The sequence below is a fragment of the Lepus europaeus genome, chromosome 10 (assembly GCF_033115175.1).
Source record: "Lepus europaeus isolate LE1 chromosome 10, mLepTim1.pri, whole genome shotgun sequence".
In the NCBI taxonomy this organism is placed as follows: Eukaryota; Metazoa; Chordata; class Mammalia; order Lagomorpha; family Leporidae; genus Lepus; species Lepus europaeus.
The window spans coordinates 99,743,237-99,763,260 of record NC_084836.1 but is presented as its reverse complement, the minus strand read 5'-3'; the positions used below and the strand labels follow the sequence as shown (position 1 = coordinate 99,763,260).

The 20,024-nt window shown below is 53.2% G+C and overlaps 1 protein-coding gene across 2 annotated transcripts in view; it reads right to left on the bottom strand.

The window, feature by feature from the left end:
- The window catches only part of HM13 (histocompatibility minor 13), a 42,241-nt gene extending 23,587 nt beyond the window's left edge, over positions 1–18,654 (bottom strand). The window contains exons 1-2 of one of the 2 annotated variants that reach the window (XM_062203989.1): positions 18,365–18,654; positions 7,704–7,802 (exon numbers count right to left, since the gene is read on the bottom strand). In XM_062203989.1, coding sequence (XP_062059973.1) covers positions 7,704–7,802; positions 18,365–18,547 — 282 coding nt within the window. In that variant the 5' untranslated portion in view covers positions 18,548–18,654. The remainder of the gene's footprint in view (positions 1–7,703; positions 7,803–18,364) is intronic. The other variant, XM_062203988.1, reaches the window with a different exon arrangement.
- Positions 18,655–20,024: the final 1,370 nt, after the last annotated feature.

Here is a 20,024-nt window from a genome sequence, read left to right as displayed (position 1 = left end):
CCACTGTTGGAGTCAGGCAGCTGTTAGGCTCGAGCCCACCGCCGGCACGGGGTCTGAAGTCCAGGCCCCAAGGCAGCTGTCTCGGATTTCCTCCTCCCTGCTCACAACTCCAGGAAGCCCCCATGGATGACTACCGGGGCCTCAGCATGCTTGTCACCAGACACCTGTGTGGCCCCGTGCCCTCCTGAGGGCAGTCGGGAACTGGGCCAGCAGCCCTGACAGCCGCTTCTCGGTCTTACTGTGCGGCACTGAGAAGCACTCGGTCACAGCACTCCAAAGCCAGCTGTCACGTGTTGTTCACTTTGGACTTTGCCAAGGCAATGCCCGTCCCCCCAGCTGCACTGGCTGCTGGCTACCTGGGAGGGAGTGAAGAGCTGCGTGTCGGACAGAGGGCTGCTGTGGGGGTGTCTCAGCATCTGCCTGACCCTGATGCTCCCCTGCCTAAAGTCTCACCACAGTTCCCTCTGCCTTCCACGACGAGGGCTCACATCCCCCGCCGGCCCCCGTTCCCACCCACAGGCAGCCTCGGTCTTCTCTCTTCCTCACTCAGTCCTGGACGCTGACTTGGTCCCCGGTCCAGACACGCTCGCAGGGCATCTCCTTGACCCGCCTCCCCCCCCCCCCCCCCTCAGCACATACACAGAGCAAGGAATACGGCCAAGGTCCCGTCTTCACAGAGCTCAGGTGCCGGAGAGGGAGGACTGCTTTATACACACACTTACACACACACTTACACACACAGTCCCACCGTGATGGGCGTAAAGAAACATGGAGCAGAGCAAAGAGAGAGACTGAAGGAGCAGAGCCACTACCTTGGAGCAGTGGCTGGGGAAGGCCAGGATGACGGGATTGAAAACGAAGGAAAGTAAGGGAGTGGGGATATATGGGGGATGTGCGTGGGAGGCCAAGGAAGAGCAGATGCCGAGGTCTGCAGGTGGGTCATGTGTAAGTGTGCAGGAAGCAGGGAGGGCCTGTGGGCCTAGAGCTGAGGGAGCAAAACGAGTGCCCAGGGATGAGGGTAGGAGGTGAGAGGGACCCAGACCCTACAGCGCCAGGAAAGACTTCAGATCCGTGTGGGTGAATCCGGTCGGAACTGGAGCACCGAGGGCTCGCCGGGACAGAATGGGATGGCCTGGGAGCATCCTTCCGTCACCGTGCGGAAGATGCCGCAGCCCGAGGGCGGAGCAGGCAGCCCGTGAGGAGGGCCCTGTGTCATCCAGCAGAGGGCGCGGGAGCCCTGGCCTGGGGCACGCGGGAGCGCCAGGCAGCAGAAAGGCTGCAGTGTGTGGAGGGGCTGCCACGGAGCGGGGTGGACCCAAGGGCCAGGGTCTGAGCCCGTGCCTCATGTGGGTGCAGCGCGTCACCCTGGGCTGGTTCTGGCCTGCTTGCCAGCCCTGCGGGCACAGCCTCCACTGCCCTTCTCAGAGCTGAAGCGTCACACTCATGCATGGCACGGATGGCAGCTGCTTCTCTCACGGCAGCGTCCTGAGCACGCAGCGCTCAGAAATGCAGAAGGACTGCACGGAGCAAATCTATGGCCTCCAATGAGCACGCGGCAGGACAAGACCTAGGAACGCACTTCGCGGGCGTATGGATGGTGTTTGATTCGGGAGGACGAGGAGTGCCTCACCCGTCAGTGTGGGCCCCTCGGGATGAACCTCTCTGGGGCCGCGTGGACTGTGTGAATCGAGCACCACATCTTACTTTCCTTTGTGCTCTGGGTGCAAACCAGTCAGAGCCACACCTATGGCCCCCTTCCTGCAGGCGTCCACGGTGCAGGGTTTCAGAGCACAGCTTCTGGATAAGGCCCTAACCAAAGCTTACTGTAGGTGATTTCATTTAATTTTTCTCCTTCACCTCAGTTTCTTGTTTTTCATATACCTTTCAATTTAATTTTTATAAGCTGCCTCAAAGCAACCTTTTATTTTTTTAAGTTTTTATTTATTTATCTGAGAAGTAGAGTTACAGATAGTGAGAGGGAGAGAAAGAGAGAAAGGTCCTCCCTCCACTGGTTCACCCTCCAAACAGCCACAATGGCCAGAGCCACGCTGATCTGAAGCCAGGAGCCAGGTGCCTCCTCCAGGTCTCCCACATGGATGCAGGGGCCCAAGGATTTGGGCCATTTTCCATTGCCCTCCCAGGCTACAGCAGAGAGTTGGATCAGAAGAGGAGCAGCCAGGACTCGAACTGGCGCCCATAGGGGATGCTGGCACCACAGGCAAAGGATTAACCTACTGTGCCATGGCACCGGCCCCAAGCAATCTGTTTTAAACAGAGTAAGATAAAGGCAAGGCTAGGCTGATGAGAAATGTTACCGTACTGTAAATTTTAAAAACTTCTTATTTTCCTCTGCCTCCACGTCTCCACAAACAAGTCATGTGCACCCTACCAGCTGAGCAGATGCATCAGAAGGCAGTCCCTGCCAGAGCTCCCCTTCTCGCCTGCCCCAGCTGTGACCCAGTGGCATCCAGACACACTACGAGCTCTCCCTATGTTTGCTTACTCCACCTGAAGCCCAGGTGAAGCCCAGCAAGGGCACTCGCCCTGCCCTGCCACCTGCTTGGCTGAGCTCACACCCTAGGAGCTCCCCCGTGTGGCCCCCATGTGGCATGCCATGACTCCCTCTCCAGGGCCTGTGGGTAGAGTAAGTGCCCTGATTTCATATGCTTCTCTGACTGTGTGGGAGTGATCCTTACAGACCCCATCAAGGGGACTTCCTCTCCCATTTACCAGCGCAGCTGGCGATGCGGCTGGGATCACCATAAGCTCAGACGGGAAGTCTGTCAGAGATGCACGTGAAATGAAATGATGTATTCCACTCTCAGGTCCCCCAGAAGGAGCCGTGCAGCCAGATGCCTTCACTGGGCCCAGGACAGAACACACGAACTAATGACAGGACAGCGTTTCACTGATGTGTTTGAATGCCACTGGTTCATAGTCACGGCACAGCAAGAAGGGAAACTTAAGGTGGGATCAGCTTATTGCAGTGCTGCCCCTGGCCCTCGGACAGGGTGTTACAGCCTATCTGTGGGACTGCTGAAGCCTCAGGAAAACATACAGCTATAAAAATGTAAAATGCAGGGGCTGGTGTTACAACACAGTGGGTTAAGCCGCTGCCTGCAATGCTGGCATGCCACATGGGCACCAGTTAGAGTCCTGGCTGTTCCACTTCCCATCCAGCTCTCTGTTGATGGCCTAGGAAAGCAGTGGAAGATGGCCCAAGTGCTTGGGCCCCTGCACCCATGTGGGAGTCCCAGAAGAAGCTCTTGGCTTTGGGCTGGTACAGCCCCAGGTGTTGTAGCCATTTGGGGAATGAACCAGCAGATGGAATCTCTATTTCTTCCTCTCCCTCTAACTTTGCCTTTCAAATAAATAAAATAAAACCTTAAAAAATGTAAAATGCAGTTACAAACTTAGTTCCCTAAGCAGGAGGAGGGGAGAGAGAGGTTGAGCGAGACCTGCTGTGGTGGCCCTTTTCCTGTGAACACAGCCAAGAAGGTGTTGGGCTGGAGTTCAGGTGCAGCCTGGAGGCTGCAACGTCCATGCAGCCGCAGAACCGTAGAGGCCTGGGGAAGAGGTATGCTCTTGCTCCTGGCACCGGGCAGGTGGGCTCACCTGCCTGGAGGGGAGGACTGGCTCGGCAACATGGAGCCAGAGACTTGGAAAGCAAGTTCACACTCTGTGCGGCCAGAACTCCTTTTGGGCATCTGCCCTAAAGAAAGAGTCCTACCTAGTTCGGCACTGCGGCTCACAAGGCTAATCCTCCGCCTGCGGCACCAGCACCCCAAGTTCTAGTCCTGGTTAGGGTGCCGGATTCTGTCCCAGTTGCTCCTCTTCCAGTCCAGCTCTCTGCTGTGGCCCGGGAGTGCAGTAGAGGATGGCCCAAGTCCTTGGGCCCCGCACCCGCATGGGAGACCAGGAGGAAGCACCTGGCTCCTGGCTTTGGATTTGCGCAGTGCGCTGCCATAGCAGCCATTTGGGGAGGTGAACCAATGGAAGGAAGACCTTTCTCTCTGTCTCTCTCTCTCACTAACTCTGCCTGTCCAAGAAAAAAAACAAAAAGAAAGAGTCCTATATATTTAACATGTTAGAGGGTCTGGAAGCAAGGGCCTGGGTGTGTGTTCCTGCCCTCAGCACAGCAGTGACTTGAGAAACACCTGCCAAAAGCAAAGTCAGAAGCAGTGGGCTGAGGCACGCAGAGCTACAGAGACCCACCAAGTACAGGGGGAGGAAAAGGCAAGGGAGGACGCACAGAACCAATTACGGAAACACGAGTCTCCCCCACATGCCGACACACCACACTGTACCCCATATAAGGACAGAAACCAAACAGGCAGCAGGTACCTCTGGCAGAAAGGGACATGGAGGCGGGAAATGAGGTGGGAACCAGGGGTGAAGGGAATGGAAAACAGTAAGGGGAACCTGGCATGGACTGAGGATGGTATGCTATGAATCAAGGCATTCGATCAAAATTGAGTTCTTCACCGAGGGCCAGGAAAAAAAAGGAAAAAAAAAATGGGTGAGTGAATATTGTTTGATGCATCCTTATTTTTAAAAGAAAAAAAAAATCAGAATATTTTCTCTTTAAAGTGAAGGCGCTGCTCTGGTCATCTGTGATGTATCTGCTTGTGGGGTTATTCTGACACCACGACATACAGTATTTCTGATCTGACAATGAGGGACTCATGAACAGGAAACAGGTACTGAAAATTGTGCTCCTGAGCACAGACTGGTGAAAGCTAGAAATTTTGGTGCTAGGAAATGCACATGAGAATGAGGAGGCCAGAACTCCGGAGAGGAGGAATGTAAGATCCTCTTTCTGGAAGGCTGCTTGGCACTCTGTCCAATTACAAAAGGAGACACTGTGTGACCTGGTCATCCTGCTGCAGGGACACCTGAAGAAAGGACGGGCAGGAAGGTGTTCCTGGCAGAGCTGCTGTGATATCCCCACCGTGGGCACCCTGCAGAGCAGAGCCAGGAGCAGCGGTCAGCAGAACGAGGCAGATCTGACGGTGTCAATACAAAAACACCTCCACACTAAGAGCTGTATGTGTGATGCACATACTGAAAACTTTGAACATTAACATAGACCTATATCTAATAGAATCTTAAGACATAGGGGCTAGCGCCGTGGCTCACTTGGTTAATCCTTCACCTGCAGCGCCAGCATCCCATATGGGCGCCGGGTTCTAGTCCTGGTTGCTCTTCTTCCAGTCCAGCTCTCTGCTGTGGCCTGGGAGGGCAGTGGAGGATGGCCCATGCACCCGCATGGGAGACCAGGAGGAAGCACCTGGCTCCTGGCTTTGGATCGACATAGCCATAGCAGCCATTTGGGGGGTGAACCAATGGAAGGAAGACCTTTCTCTCTGTTTCTCTCTCAAACTCTGTCAAAAAAAAAAAAAAAAAAAGAAAGAAAGAAAAAAGAAAAGACATAGTTGGGAGAGGCTGATAGCTCATGTACAATGTACCTTTTGGTAGACTGAAAAAATTTAAATAATGTACATGTTTTTAAGAATAATTTCTATTTATTTATTTATTTATTTTTTTGACAGGCAGAGTGGACAGTGAGAGAGAGAGACAGAGAGAAAGGTCTTCCTTTGCCGTTGGTTCACCCTCCAATGGCCGCCGCGGTAGGCGCGCTGCGGCCGGCGCACTGCGCTGATCCGATGGCAGGAGCCAGGTGCTTCTCCTGGTCTCCCATGGGGTGCAGGGCCCAAGGACCTGGGCCATCCTCCACTGCACTCCCGGGCCACAGCAGAGAGCTGGCCTGGAAGAGGGGCAACTGGGATAGAATCCGGAGCCCCGACCGGGACTAGAACCTGGTGTGCCAGCGCCGCAAGTCGGAGGATTAGCCTGTTGAGCCAGGGCGCCGGCTATTTTATTTATTTTAAAGGCTGATAGAAAAAGAGAGGTGCCTTCCATCTGCTGGCTCATCCCACAAATGCCTGCAATAGCAGGGGCAGTGCAGGCTGAAGCCAGGAGGTGAAATTCAATCTGCACCTCCCAGTGGGTGGCAGGGACCCCGTACTTGCAGCATTATCTGCTGCCTTCCAGGGTGAGCAACAGCAGGAAGCTGGACTGGAAGTGGAGCAGGGACTTGTGCCGAGGCACTCTGACATGGGATGTGGGTGTTCCCAGTGGTGTCTTAACCACTATGCCACGGGCTCGCCCTGTATCATGGACACATACTTTTGAAATGTGAATTAAAAGGTTATCATTGAGGAATTAACAATGATCAGGGAAAAAGTGCCTCTGATGTACTATTAAAAAAAAAAATGGGTGAGTGTTGTGGTGTAGTAGGTCAAGCTGCCACTTTGGACACTGGCATCCCATGTCAGAATGCTTCGGAACAAGACCTGCCTTCATTTTGGATCCAGGTTCCTGCTACTGCACCTTAGAGGCAGCAGGTAATGGCCCAAGCACTTGGGTTCCTGTCACGTACACAGCAGACCCAGATGGAGTTCCTGGCTAATGACTTTGGCCTGATTTAGCCCCAGCTTTTGTGGGTATTTAGGGAGTGAACCATTGGATGGGAGATTGTCTCTCCTTCTCTGTCAATCTGCCTTCAAAATAAATACACAGATAGATAAATCTTAAAAAGACAAAAACCAAAAATGCTCCCCAAACTCCAGAAAACAAGAAGAGGGAGGGCATTTGGCCTTGTGGTTGGCATCTGTGTCCCACACTGGCAGTTCGATTCCCAGTGCCAGCTCCCGACTCCAGCTTTCTGCCAATGTGGACCCTGGGAGGCAGCAGGTGATGGCTCAAGCAACTGAGTTCATTGTGGTTCCAGTCTTAGCCCACCCTGGCTGTTGCGGGTACCTGCGAAATGAATCAGCAAAAGGAAGTGTGCTCCACCTCCAAAATCAAAAACAAAAACAAAAACCAAAAAGAATCCTAGAAACCCAACAACAAAAATGAAACTCCAAAAATTAAAATATTACAGTTATAATTATGCTAACAAACATGCTACTAAAAACCTGAAGAGATATGTCAGAACGTTAACAGTGACTACTTCTGCATTGTGTGGATTTGCTTTTCTCTCACTTGACATTGTTTTCTCTATGTATGACTTGTATAATCAGAAAATAGTAGTTATCTTTTTTAAAAAGTCAGAAGGAGAGTTCGCAGTAACATGAGAAAATGCTCATGATGTCATTAATGTGGAGTGAAAAAAGCAGCTACGCACTGAACACACCGCGGGGCCCGGCTGTGGGGACCATGCACGGGGAGAAACAGTGGAAGGACACACCTCCAGAGGGAAACTGGGGCTGTCTCTGGTGGGGTTTTGGATGACTGCTGTTTCCCCCTTTTTACTTTTCTGAGTTTTCCAGCTTTTCAACACTGAGCCTGTGTAACTTTTATTGGGAAAATAAACCTCGATAAATTAAAAAAAAAAAGGCAATTAGTATGGCAGAGGTATGTCTGAGACACATCCCCACCCCAACATCAACAGTACAGTGAAACCAAACTGAGATCACGAAAACAAACCAAAAAGTACATGGAGAAAACAAAGACTGGAGGGAGAGGGTTCTGGACACTAATGGTACTTGACCCTGGCATCCGATCTATGCGTCAATCAATTATTTTCCCCTGCTTTTTATTTTCTACAAATGAACATGCATGGCTTTTGTGATGGGAAAAATAAAACAAAGTAAAATAAAGTTATTTAAACCAAATGACACAAGAGGTCAAGGACTTACCTTGAAAAAGAGGTAGAGCCCCAAGAGGGTGCAGCTGGCAATGATGGGGAAGCGGGCAGCGTCTCGGCTGGTGATGGTTTCAGGCATGTCCGAGGCGTTCTAGGAGAGAAGAGAGACCTGGCTGAGCTGGGGCTCAGTTCTGGCTCACAGAGACCCTCACTCATCTTAGACCCCACTCCCCAGCAGCCTGGTCGTCAGGTGCCCAGGACTTCTCACGTTTTCCTGCTTCAAGGCTTCTGCGGGTGCTGTTTCTTCTGCCGGCAACGCTGCCTACCCATCTGCCCCAGGGACAAGATACTTGGATCCTGCCGTTCTGCCACTTCGAAGACTGGACGCTGATGGAGACAGCCCAGAGAACAAAGGGCGTGTACATCTGGGCAGAAGGGTTATGGCAGGGGCAGTCCTAACATGTAATAACCAGAACAAACAAAACAAAACAAAACAACTCCGGAAACTAGTGACACAGGGGCAGGCCCAGCCCTTATGAGAACTGTTCCCAATTTTCTTATAGATCATGTAAGAGCGAAATACGATTAATCTTTTATCCAATATGTAGTGAATTTTATGAACTGGCACAAACAAACGACTGTGGCTGAAATGGCACTTGAGAAGTCACCAAATGCAAGGAGAGAAAATCTTGACAAAACTGAAATCTGACTGGGAGAGACCTGAACATGGTAAGAATAAAAGCTATGGGGCCAGCGCTGTGGCATAGCGGGTTAAAGCCCTGGCCTGCAGCGCCGGCATCCCATATGGGCACTGGTTCGAGACCCGGCTGGCTCCTCTTCTGATCCAGCTCTCTGCTATGGGCTGGGAGGGCAGAAGATGGCCCAAGTGCTTGGACCCCTGCACCCACATGGGAGATCCAGAGGAAGCCTCTGGCTCTGGATCGGTGCAGCTCCGGCCATTGCGGCCATCTGGGGAGTGACCCAGCAGATGGAAGAACTCTCTCTCTTTTTTTTTTTTTTTTTAAAGATTTTACTTATTTATTTGAGAGGTAGAGTTATAGACAATGAGAGGGAGAGACAGAGAGAAAGTCTTCCTTCTGTTAGTTCACTCCCCAGAAGGCCACAACAGCCAGAGCTGCGCTGATTTGAAGCCAGGAGCCAGGTACTTCTTCTTGGTCTTCCATGTGGGTGCAGGGGCCCAAGGACTTGGGCCATCTTCTACTGCTTTCCTAGGCCATAGCAGAGAGCTGGATTGGAAGAGGGGCAGCTGGGACTAGAACCGGTGCCCATATGGGATACCGGTGCCATGGAGCCAGCCCCAGACCTCTCTGTCTCTACCTCTCTCTGTAACTCTTTCAAATAAATAAATCTTTAAAAAAAAAAAATAAAAGCCACAATCAAGTTTACAATGGCAGATGCTACAGTTGGCAAGAATCCGATGTGAGGAAAGAGCTGACAAAGGATAAATGTTTACCAAAAAAATTAAATGAAATCAAAATAATGGAAAAGAACTGAAAATGGAGTAATAGTGCAACATGGGAATTATATCTGCTTCCTGTCATAAGACTTTTAAAATTGTTTATTTTTTATTTATTTGAAAAGCAGAGAGAGAGACAGACCTCCCACTGCTGGTTCACTCCTCCCCAAATGCCTGCAACAGCCAGGGCGGGATTAGGCTGAAGCCGGGAGCCAGAAGCTCCACCAGGTGAGGCACGAGTACTTGAGTCATCATCGGCTGCCTCCCAGGTGCATCAGCAGGAGCTGGGCAGAAGTAGAGCTGTTGAGACCTGGATCAGGCACTGTAAAATGGGACGCAGACATGCCACGTGGTGACTTAATCTGCTGTGCCACAATGCCTGCCCCACACGTAAGGCTTTCTGAGGAGCACTCATTGATGGTCATGTAAGCCTGGTTTAGATTTCTATCTGCATTAGCAAGAAACTGGAGTCAGGGATTGAACCTGGGTCCTCCAACATGGAATGCAGGCATCATAAACGCTAGGCTGAAGTCTACCCCTGTAATCCTGATTTAAGTTTGTAGTCAAAAGCTTCCAGGCTCAGAACGCCCTCCTCACACTCTCCGTCCTCAGGGGCCCAGCAAATGTCCTCGCCATGAAGTCCTTCCAGGATCCCCAGCTAGGACAAGCCTATTCCCCAACTATTTTATATCATAGCCACCAAAAGTACCAGCAATGCCTGATTAGACTTCCGCTCATGCCTCAGTGAATTCTCTCCACAACAGCCACAGGCTCATCACAGTGCCAGGATTCCACTGTCACCATGTCTACTCTGTGGATAAGGCACCAGTGTCCCTGGGAGAAGGAATCACACACAGGTGTGGCATCTACCACAGTCTGGCTAATAAATGACACTTAAAAACCAACAGGAAAAACACGCTAAGAGGGGAGCCACCTGGAGAGGGCAGATTTTGGCAGAATGAGGCCCTGAAGCCCCAGGGTGGAAGGCTGCAAGAGGGGAAGAGACGGGGGCTCAGAGCAGCAAGCCTACACAATGATGCCCAGGAGAGGCAGCTAGGGGTTGGGGGTGTGTACCTCTGGATCAAGTACAAGCCTGTCCAGCCTTTCTGAGGGGACAATTCAGCAGGATGTGTCAAATCAGAATTTGCACACACCCCCAGGAAACAAAGAGAAGATTCACAGAACAGGGATTATAGATAGCTCAACCATAGGGGGAAAACGTTCACTCTCACTCTTAATAAGGAAAGCTCAAATTAGAGTCCACCATGCATTTGGTCACACATTGAGGTGGTGAGGCTGTGGGGAAGAGGAGTCTCTGACACTGATGACGGGCACCAATCAGCAGTCTGGCAAGAAGTGTCAACACCACAACATGCATACTCTTTGGCCAAGCAATTCCACTTCTGGGGATTTTTCCTACAGATACAATTGACACATAAGCAAAACTGATGCATAGGAAGACAACCTAGGCGCTCACTGCCTTGTTCATGGCTTGCTAACAGGCAAGTCATTTGCTCACAGAGGCTTCACATGAAAACCTCTGCCTTTACTTACCTGGAAAAAGGGCCAAGGGGCTTGAACCAAATGACATAAGGGACCTGGAAGAGCCCGACACGCTGTAAGGCTCTGTGAGCACAGCGGGGTGATTGTCAGAGAGAGGCACGGGAGGTGGTGGGTAACCAGATCCCCAGGTCCTCATGTACACAGGGCCGGCAAGACGGCCCAGGCCAGCGCTGGAAGGCAGAGCCTCCCCTCTGGAGGGAGCTCCGGGTGAGTCACTCTCTGGCAGCTGGGCCAGGAGGCGGGGGTGGGGCAGGTGAGCAATACCGACACCAACGGGCCCAGTTTCCTTCCTTCCCGCTTCTCTGCCAGCCCTTGGTTTCTGCTTTTGGCAGCAGTGTGCTGTGGGACTTGGACAAGCTCCTCACCCCCTCTGTGCACCTCCAAAATTTCAGTACTTTTCTTGGGTAGCAGTAGTGTGGGTACAAAAATAAACGAGACAGCTCCTGCCTGACCTTCAAGAGTGCACAGGCTAAGATCCTGTGTAAACAACACTGCAGCACAGTGACACGTGGCGCAGCGGCTAGGTACACCTGCGTGATGCCCGGGATGACACCCGGACGTAAGAGAGCGTTCTGAGGTCAGCAAGCCCCGGCTGACTCCCAGCTCAGCTTCCTCCAAGCCATGGGACCTTGGGAAAGTCATTTGCTCTCTCAGCACCTAGATTTTCTCAGTTGTAAAATGAACTGTGGGGATTCTAATGTCCATGTTGGAAGCACTTGGCCCTGTGCCTTCACCTAAGCTGCGTGCACTTTTGCAGGTACAGGTACAGCAGGTCAGGGGCAGCTGGAGCAGACGCCATGCCACGCTGGCCAGGCTGGCAGAGCCCACACACAGGGTCTAGTGTGCAGGACGAGCCTGCTTAGGGTACAAGAAGTGGAGTGCTTCTCAGGCAAAAGGACCTGCCCATCCGAGGCTTAGTGTCCTTACAATCCATATAGAACTTTGTGGATGGGGCCAGGGCTGTGGTACAGCGGGTTAAAGCCCTGGCCTGAAGCACCGGCATCCCATGTGGGCGAAGGTTCTACTCTTAGCTACTCCACTTCCAACCCAGCACTCTGCTATGGCCTGGGAAAGCAATGCAAGATGGCCCAAGTGCTTGGGCCTCTGCACCCAAGTGGGAGACCCAGAGGAAGCTCCTGGCTCCTGGCTTCGGATCAGCTCAGCTCTTGGCTGTTGCAGCCATCTGCGGAATGAACCAGTGGATAGAAGACCTCTTTCTCTGTCTCTACCTCTGTCTGTAACTCTTTCAAATAAATAAAACTTTAAAAAAAAAATTTTTTTTTTTTGACAGGAAGATTTAGACAGTGAGAGAGACAGAGAGAAAGGTCTTCCTTCTGCTGGTTCATTCCCCAAATGGCTGCAACAGCTGGAGCTGTGCTGATCCAAAGCCAGGAGCCAGAAGCTTCTTTCTGGTCTCCCATGAAGGTGCAGGGGCCCAAGCACTTGGGCCATCCTCCACTGCCTTCCCGGGCCACAGCAGAGAGCTGGACTGGAAGAGGAGCAACAGGGACAGAACCAGCGCCCCAACCGGACTAGAACCGGAGTGCCGGCACCGCAGGTGGAGGATTAGCCTAGTGAGCCACGGTGCTGGCCCTAAAATAAATCTTTAAAAAAACAAAAACAAAAACACTGGGGCTGGCGCCAAGGTGCAGTAGGTTAATCCTCTGCCTGTGGTGCCGGCATCTCATATGGGTGCAGGTTTGAGTCCTGGCTGCTCCTCTTCCAATCCAGCTCTCTGCTATGGCCTGGGAAAGCAGTGGAGGATGGCCCAAGTCCTTGGGCCCTGCACCCACATGGGAGACCAGGAAAAAGCTCCTGGCTCCTGGCTTCAGATCGGTGCAGCTCCAGCTGTTGCAGCCATTTGGGGAGTGAACCAACAGAAGGAAGACTTTCTCTCTGTCTCTCTCTCTCTCTCACTGTCTGTAACTCTACCTCTCAAATAAATAAAATCTTGGGGAAAAAAAAAAAAACTTTGTGGCTTCACTTTCTTTTCTTTTTCTTTTTTTAAGGATTTATTTTATTTATTTGAAAGAGTTACAGAGAAAGGTAGAGAGAGAAGTCTTCTACCCGCTGGTTAACTCCCCAGATGGCCGCAATGGCCAGAGCTGCGCCGATCCGAAGCCAGGAGCTTCTTCCGGGCCTCCCACGTGGGTGCAGAGGCCCAAGGACTTCGGCCATCTTCTACTGCTTTCCTAGGTCATAGCAGAGAGCTGGATTGGAAGAGGAACAGCCAGGACTAGAACCTGTGCCCATAAGGGATGCTGGCCCTTCAGGCCAGGGCTTTAACCCGCTGTGCCAGAGCGCCAGCCCCAGGGGCTTCCCTTTCCAGCCAGTGCTACAGCTCACTTCCACACACTCCATTCAGGTCAGCCCTGTAGCTAGAGCAGGAAGAGGCTTAGTATGATTCAGTGACAAACGAAGGTTGGACGGAAGCTCCAGTGAGCAGAGGACTCGGCCTCCTCTGTGGGTGGGTGACGGTCAGAAGTATCCCTGGCTGTCTCGTTGAGTCGAAGCAGATCTGAAATCTGACCGACAGTAATAGCGGCGAGGGCAACACTGACGGCAACTGAGGCACCTGGCTGTGTCTAGGCGCTTTATGTGCTCTCAGCCTCACAAAACCCCACGACACAGGTACTTTCAATAGCTCCATCGTACAGATGAGGACACTGAGGCTTAGAGTTTGAGTTAACTTGTTGAGTGGCACACAGCTGAGCGGCAGAGCCAGGCTCTAAATTGAGGCAGTCTAGTTTCAGAGTCTAGATGCTTGGCTACTGTTTCCTAAGAACTCTTTCTTACTGGGAAATTTCTGGAAAAGTGTGACAAGATGCTTAGGGGGCCTCTGACCTTTCTGAGGAACAAAATCCTGAAAGTAATGGAAGAGCTGATCTTTGCAACTACAAAAATACTAAAAGCTGTTGGGGTTCTCTACAAATACGACTTGGATTTTTTAACCAGATGCATCTATGCAGATGCAATAGCTCTTGGAACACAAAGAGTAGAGAAAAAAGCTGACACACACAGCAGAAACAAATTCAGTTTCCAGTGACATTTGAGATACCCGAGTTATCAGGGCAGAAGCAAAGGCAGGAAGGGGAGACAGATGCCCAGCTCCCAGCCATTGGCACGAGGGCTCGGAGCACCGCTTCCAGGCCATGCCCTAGATACCACCTGGAACTCCTGGAGCACTCTTACTCAGCCATCCCCGCTGGGGACCCCGGGGGCCCTGTCCTCACCACCACACCTCTCGCCTCACAAAGATTCTACTTCCTGAACATTTCCTGAGCTCACCGCTTACCCCAGTCGCCACCACCACACCCTCCTCCTCCTACCACCTATGGTGCCACGGGCCCTTTCGACAGCCCACACCTGACTGCACCACAAGCCTGCCCAAAGCTGCCCTGGAGAACGGACCAGAATGCAGCCATTAAGCATGAAACCAGGGCCACTGCTGGTGGCAGGATGAGCAGATACAGCCTCGACGATGGATCAACTGTAAAATCTATCTAAATAAAAAGCACACAGCTTTTGACCTAGCAAATCAACTGTGAGAAACATATTAAATACACAAATGGAAAGTAGCAAAATGGATACGAACATTAATTTCAGCAAGGTTTGTGGCAGCCAAAGACTCGGGCAACCTAAATGACTAGTGGAGGCCTCTAAATCTGCTGTTTTCACACTCGGGCGTGGGTCAGGAGGGCTTGTTAAAACATGTACAGCTGGCTGCCGGCGCCATGGCTCAACAGGTTAATCCTCCGCCTTGCGGCGCCGGCACACCGGGTTCTAGTCCTGGTTGGGGCGCCAGATTCTGTCCCGGTTGCTCCTCTTCCAGACCAGCTCTCTGCTATGGCCCGGGAGTGCAGTGGAGGATGGCCCAAGTCCTTGGGCCCTGCACCCCATGGGAGACCAGGAGAAGCACCTGGCTCCTGCCTTCGGATCAGCGAGATGCGCCGGCCGCAGCGGCCATTGGAGGGTGAACCAACGGCAAACAAAGACCTTTCTCTCTGTCTCTCTCTCTCTCACTGTCCACTCTGCCTGTCAAAACAAACAAACAAACAAAAAACAACAACAAAAAAAACATGTACAGCTGGGCCCCCCCTCCAGTTTCTGGTTCCCAATCTGTGTTTCTAGTATGCTCCCCAGGGATGCGGATGCTGATGCCACCCTGCGGGGACCACACTTTGAGAACCTGCACTTTAAACTGGGGGGTGCAGGCAGGCCCCCACCTCCTTTGCTGAAGAAGTACTATGCAGACTGGCCTGGTCTGACCTCCAACACAGGGATATATGGTGAAAAGGGCCATGGTGCAAAACACAGAGTCTACAGAACAAAAACGGAGCTAAAGCCCATACTTGTTTATGTGTAAAGGACAAAACCTCTGGATGACGACCTAAGGCAGGTGACAGGGGCTGCCTGTGCGGAGGGCAGCTGCGGTGGGAGGGAGACTGCGCTCCTGAGCATCTTCTGAATCCTGAACCATGGACATGTATTCCCTTATCTCCCACTCTCCTGCCATGAAAAGATGTGGCAGGGGCTGGCCTTGTGGCACAGTGGGTTAATACTCTGACCTGAAGCGCCGGCATCCTATAAGGGCACTGGTTCGAGTCCCATCTGCTCCACTTCCCATCCAACTCTCTGCTATGGCCTGGGAAAGCAGTAGAAGATGGCCCAAGTCCTTGGGCCCCTGCACCCACATGGGAGACCCGGAAGAAGCTCCTGGCTTCAGATCGGCACAGCTCCAGCCGTTGTGGTCAAATGGGGAGTGAACCATCGGATGGAAGACCTCTCTCTTCTCTCTCTGCCTCTCCTCTCTCTGTATAATTCTGACTTTCGAATAAATAAATAAATCTTTTTTTTTTTTTTTTTTTAAAGAAAAGATGTGGCAGAGCTACAAGTATTAACACAGGAAAAGGACCAGGACACATTGTAAAAGGACAACAAAATCAAGATACAGAGCAGTAAGTACCGCACTGTTTCATCTTGACAAAACAAATGCACCCATCTACATATACACGGCACATACAACACGTCTGTCCGTCCACAAAAAACATCCTGGGATGTCACACACTGAACAGCTAACTGGGTTTTCCAAGGGATAGGACCGAGGGGTGCTGCCTTTCTGCTTCTGTGCTGAATTCCTACGGGGGTGCGGAGTTGCTGTAACTACAAGCGGTTGCCCAGCCCCCAGGATTCCACGGGCTCCCCAGCATCTTCCTGTCATGACATCCACAGCCCTCTCCTGCCCTCCCTCTCTGCGGTGCCTGCTCAGACCTCACCCATTCATACACACTCCACTGCTGCTGCCTCCAGGAGCTGCATCAGACTCCACGTAGCTGGCGGCTGGGCACACCTTTGTTTCTCTTTGGCAAGGCACAGAGCAGGCCCTCGTAGTCTTTTGGTGCAGGGGCTCCTCTGTGCTCAGGTCAAGGGTCACGGCACCAACCCTGTGTGGCCACACTCACTCCCTTCCAGGGGGAGGTGTCTGAGGGGCTGGGCACCAGGCGCCTGCTTCCTCCTGCCCCGTTCCCGCACGCTCACCTCCTCACCCCCAAGCTCCCACCTGAGCTCTGCTGTCGCGGACACTCCTACCCCTGGGAGAGTCCTACCCTCACACGCCCTCTTCTCGGCTGGCTTCGGGGTCTAACTCAGCGGGCAGCCCAGATCCCTGGGTCCCCACACCGACTTTTCTGTCTCCTTGCCAAATGAGCGAGCTTGGAACGAGCTCACGGTAGGGAAGGACATCTCTGGCCTGCCCTTCTCCTAGGCCAAAGTGCTGCTCTTAGGGGTCTTCAGAGGCGCCGACGCTGAGCACGCCGTGCAGCAGCACCAGGCACACCCGGTCCTGCCGCCTTCGCAGTCAGTCCTTGGCCTTCAGTTTCTTTTCCTGCACAATGAGGACAATGAAACGGGCTGCCTGCCACACTCAGGTGCCCTGAGCACCGGCTGCTAAAGGCCAGGTGCTGGCTGTGATCTCCTAGTTTCCCAGGCCGCCGCTCGGCAGGACATGCTCTGGGAGGCACTTCAGTACTAACGCTCTCTTCTGTCCACGCCTCCTGCTCCATCCACACCAGACCTCCACCGCTTCCTGAACTGCCTGGCGCCTTCCTGCTTACCCCGCTCTCTGTGTCCCTGCTGCACACAAGCTCAACCCCTCTCCCTAAATCCTGCAGCACCACTCGCGTTGCAAGCACAGACCAGGTCATTCTGCCCCCAGCCAGGGCTCTGACCTCGTCAGCCCTCGCAGGGTTCTCCACTCTAGCAAAGAGCGACAGTCCGGAACTAGCGCTGCCCGGAAGGTGTGCTCTGAAGAGATGGGTGATCCCTGTGCAGCACGTGCCAAGGAGAACTCAGACGGGGGCAGCCTCTCGGGGGAGCTGCCCAAACTTAGGTCATGCTGCCTCCCCTTCGCCTCCTCTGTCCTGGTCTATTCAGAAGGCCTTTCTGCATGGCAAGTGTGCCTCACAGGCACGGCAGAGACTTAAGGTCGCCTGAAGGGGGTCACAGCTTCTCAGCCTAAGCCCTGCCTGACCACGGACAGCCAGGCGGCAGTGGCGCTCTCTGCTCCTGGGGAAGGAAGGAGTGGGCCCCAGCTGCAGCTCAAGCTTGGTATTGCTACGAGAACCTCAACTTGAGCAGTTTCAAAAGTGACAGCTGCTCTGTGGGCCTGCCCTGTTGGGTAAGCCAGCTTCCTCTTAGGTCCAACTTGAGGTCTGAGAAGCCACAGGAGGGCAGGTGGTGGTGGGGAGTGCCAGGAGATGAGAAGTGACTGGGGGGGGGGGGGCGATGGGCCACAGACGGTGGAAGGTGTTGGACTCCTGTCAAGTATCCAATGTGACAGAGACCAAGGCAGGCCATGGATGGGGGCTGGCCCAGTCTTGCAAGAGAGGCCAGTGGGGGCTCAGTTCAGTGGGCAAGCCTAGGCTGGAGGGGGGATGGTAGTAGGGGAAGGGGAGAGAGGCTCCTCTGAGGCAGAGGCAGGGGCTGGAGTGGGAAGGGGTCAGGAACGGGATCTGGCCTCTGGCTGGGATAGGTTCAAAGCTGATCAGCGGTCAGGAAGCAGAAACCAACAAAGTAAGGGGTTTATGCCGGGTTCAAGAGTACAGGCATCCAGCTGCCAGTTTCTGAGGACCCAGCTAACTGGAATCAATTTCAGAACACAAAGGAAAAAAAAAAAAAGGCGGGGTTTGGGCTGAGGCTGTCTTCCTGGGGGGTCACTGCTGTGGCGAGCCTGGGACGGGGGTTTAGGTGAGCACGATTCCAGCGAGACGGGATTGGACCTGGATGCTAGAACTGGCCGTGGCGTGGAGGGAGGCAGGACTCCTGATGGAGGCCCCACAAGAGCCCTGCGATCAGATGGGGGCGGACCCGGAGTCTGGGATGGGGTGCCTGTCCCAGGTGGGATGTCCCAGAGGGAGGGTGGGGCCGGCTCGCCTGGGCCCCGCCAGTGCGAGGGTCGGCCCCCAGCGCCCCTAACCGCGGCGGGACGCACCGGGAGGCCTGTGTCAGCGTCGGGGTGGAAACCAGCTCCTGTTTGAGGAAGGTGTCAGGATGCGGGCGCGGGTGGAGGGAACGGTGGTGACCACTGCTGTCCGTCCCGCCTGGCAAAGGACCGGTCCGGGGCGGGCGTGTCTGGGACAGGAGCGGAGAGCGCCCGGTTTCGCCGCCGACCCTACCTTGCCGCGGGCGCAGCGCACCGAGCGCAGGGCGCCGAAGAAGATGGGCAGCAGCGCCATGAGCAGGAGGCTGCCGTAGGCCAGCGCGATGCCCTCGGGCGTGGAAGGCGGCCGCGTCGTGCCGTTGGCTGGGCTGCCAGTCTCGGCGCTGCCGTTATGCGGGTCGCTGAGGGCCGAGTCCATGGCGAGGCTGCGCTGGGGATCCGACTCCAGCTCCAGCCGCTGCAGCACCGACGCAGAGGGAGACACGGGCGCTGCGGGGAAAGCCACGTTCTCCTAAAGAAACAGGAAGTGACGTGCCTTCCTCGCCGCCGCGCGCCGCGCACGCGCGCGCCCACGCACGCACGCACACGCGCGCGCTCACGTGTCCCCGCCCGCTCGCCCTCTAGCGGTGGCGGAGGGCAGGGCGGCGGGTTGCTAAGCAACTTGGCACTGGTCGGGAAAGGAGCCCTGGTCACTGCGTGTGTCCGAGGGTGCCCTGAGGACTCCATTCCTCGGCCCCAGTCGCCTCTGCCGTCGCAGGCTGTCCACTCCCCACAACGCCTCATCCTCCTGATGAGAATTTGCTTTTTTCACGCGTGCCTTCATTCAGTGTTGTTGTTCAGTCGCTCTTTTCATTGAGTGTCCCTATATGTCAGACATGGCCCTAAGCTCCAGGGACACAACACAGACAGAAATTCGTCCCCGTCCTCACGGAGTTTGCATTTTTGTGAGGTGAGTGGGAGGGGGTTGGAAGATAATCAGATGAACAAAATAAAATATAAACCTGTGAGACGTTAGTGTATAGCTGTGTGCCACATGGCAAGTTAATACAGATAAGTAGAGGAAAAGTGAAGCGGAAGACGGCAGGGGAGCTTGGGGTTTCCAAACATTCTGAGAGTTGACTATGAATCTGTCAATAATAGCTTATCACGTGGACAGTTTATAAATTTTGTGGGTCTTATCACAATTGGAAGAAACTCCCTCTATGTGTAATGCTTATTTTTAATATTTATTTTTTGAAAGTTTTATGCACGGGGTAAAAATCCAACAACAACAAAAAATAAGCAACAGGTTCTTGGCCTACCTTCTTGAAGGCAATCACCATGAATATTTTCTTTTCTGTATTTATTTTCAAAGATTTATTTTTTATTTGAAAGGCAGAGTTAAAGAGAGATTGGGCGGGGGGGAGGTGTAGGAAAGAGAGAGAGTCTTCCATCTGCTGGTTCACTCTCCAAATGGCTGCAACAGCCAAAGCTGGGCCTATCTGAAGCCAGGAGCCAGGAGCTTCCTCCAGGTCCTCCACATGGGTGCAGGGGCCCAAGGACTTGGGCCATCTTCCACTGCTTTCCCAGGTCATAGCAGAGCTGGGTCAGAAGTGGAGCAGCTGGGACTTGAACTGGCACTCATAGGGGATGCTGACACTGCAGGTGGTGGCTTTACCCAATATGCCACAGTGCTGGCCCCTGAATATTTTCTTGTCTACAATTCATCTACTGCATCTCCATGCATTTGTAAACATATATATCCATTCAGTGAATTGTTATTGGATACCTAGGACATAAGAGGTGCTAGGCTAGGCTCTAGGAATCTAAGTACTATAAATGAGACAAATGTGGGTCTAGGCAGTGAATTAAAAAGAGGAAACTATGCTGGGAAGGAAACTACCTTGGGTGGGTGC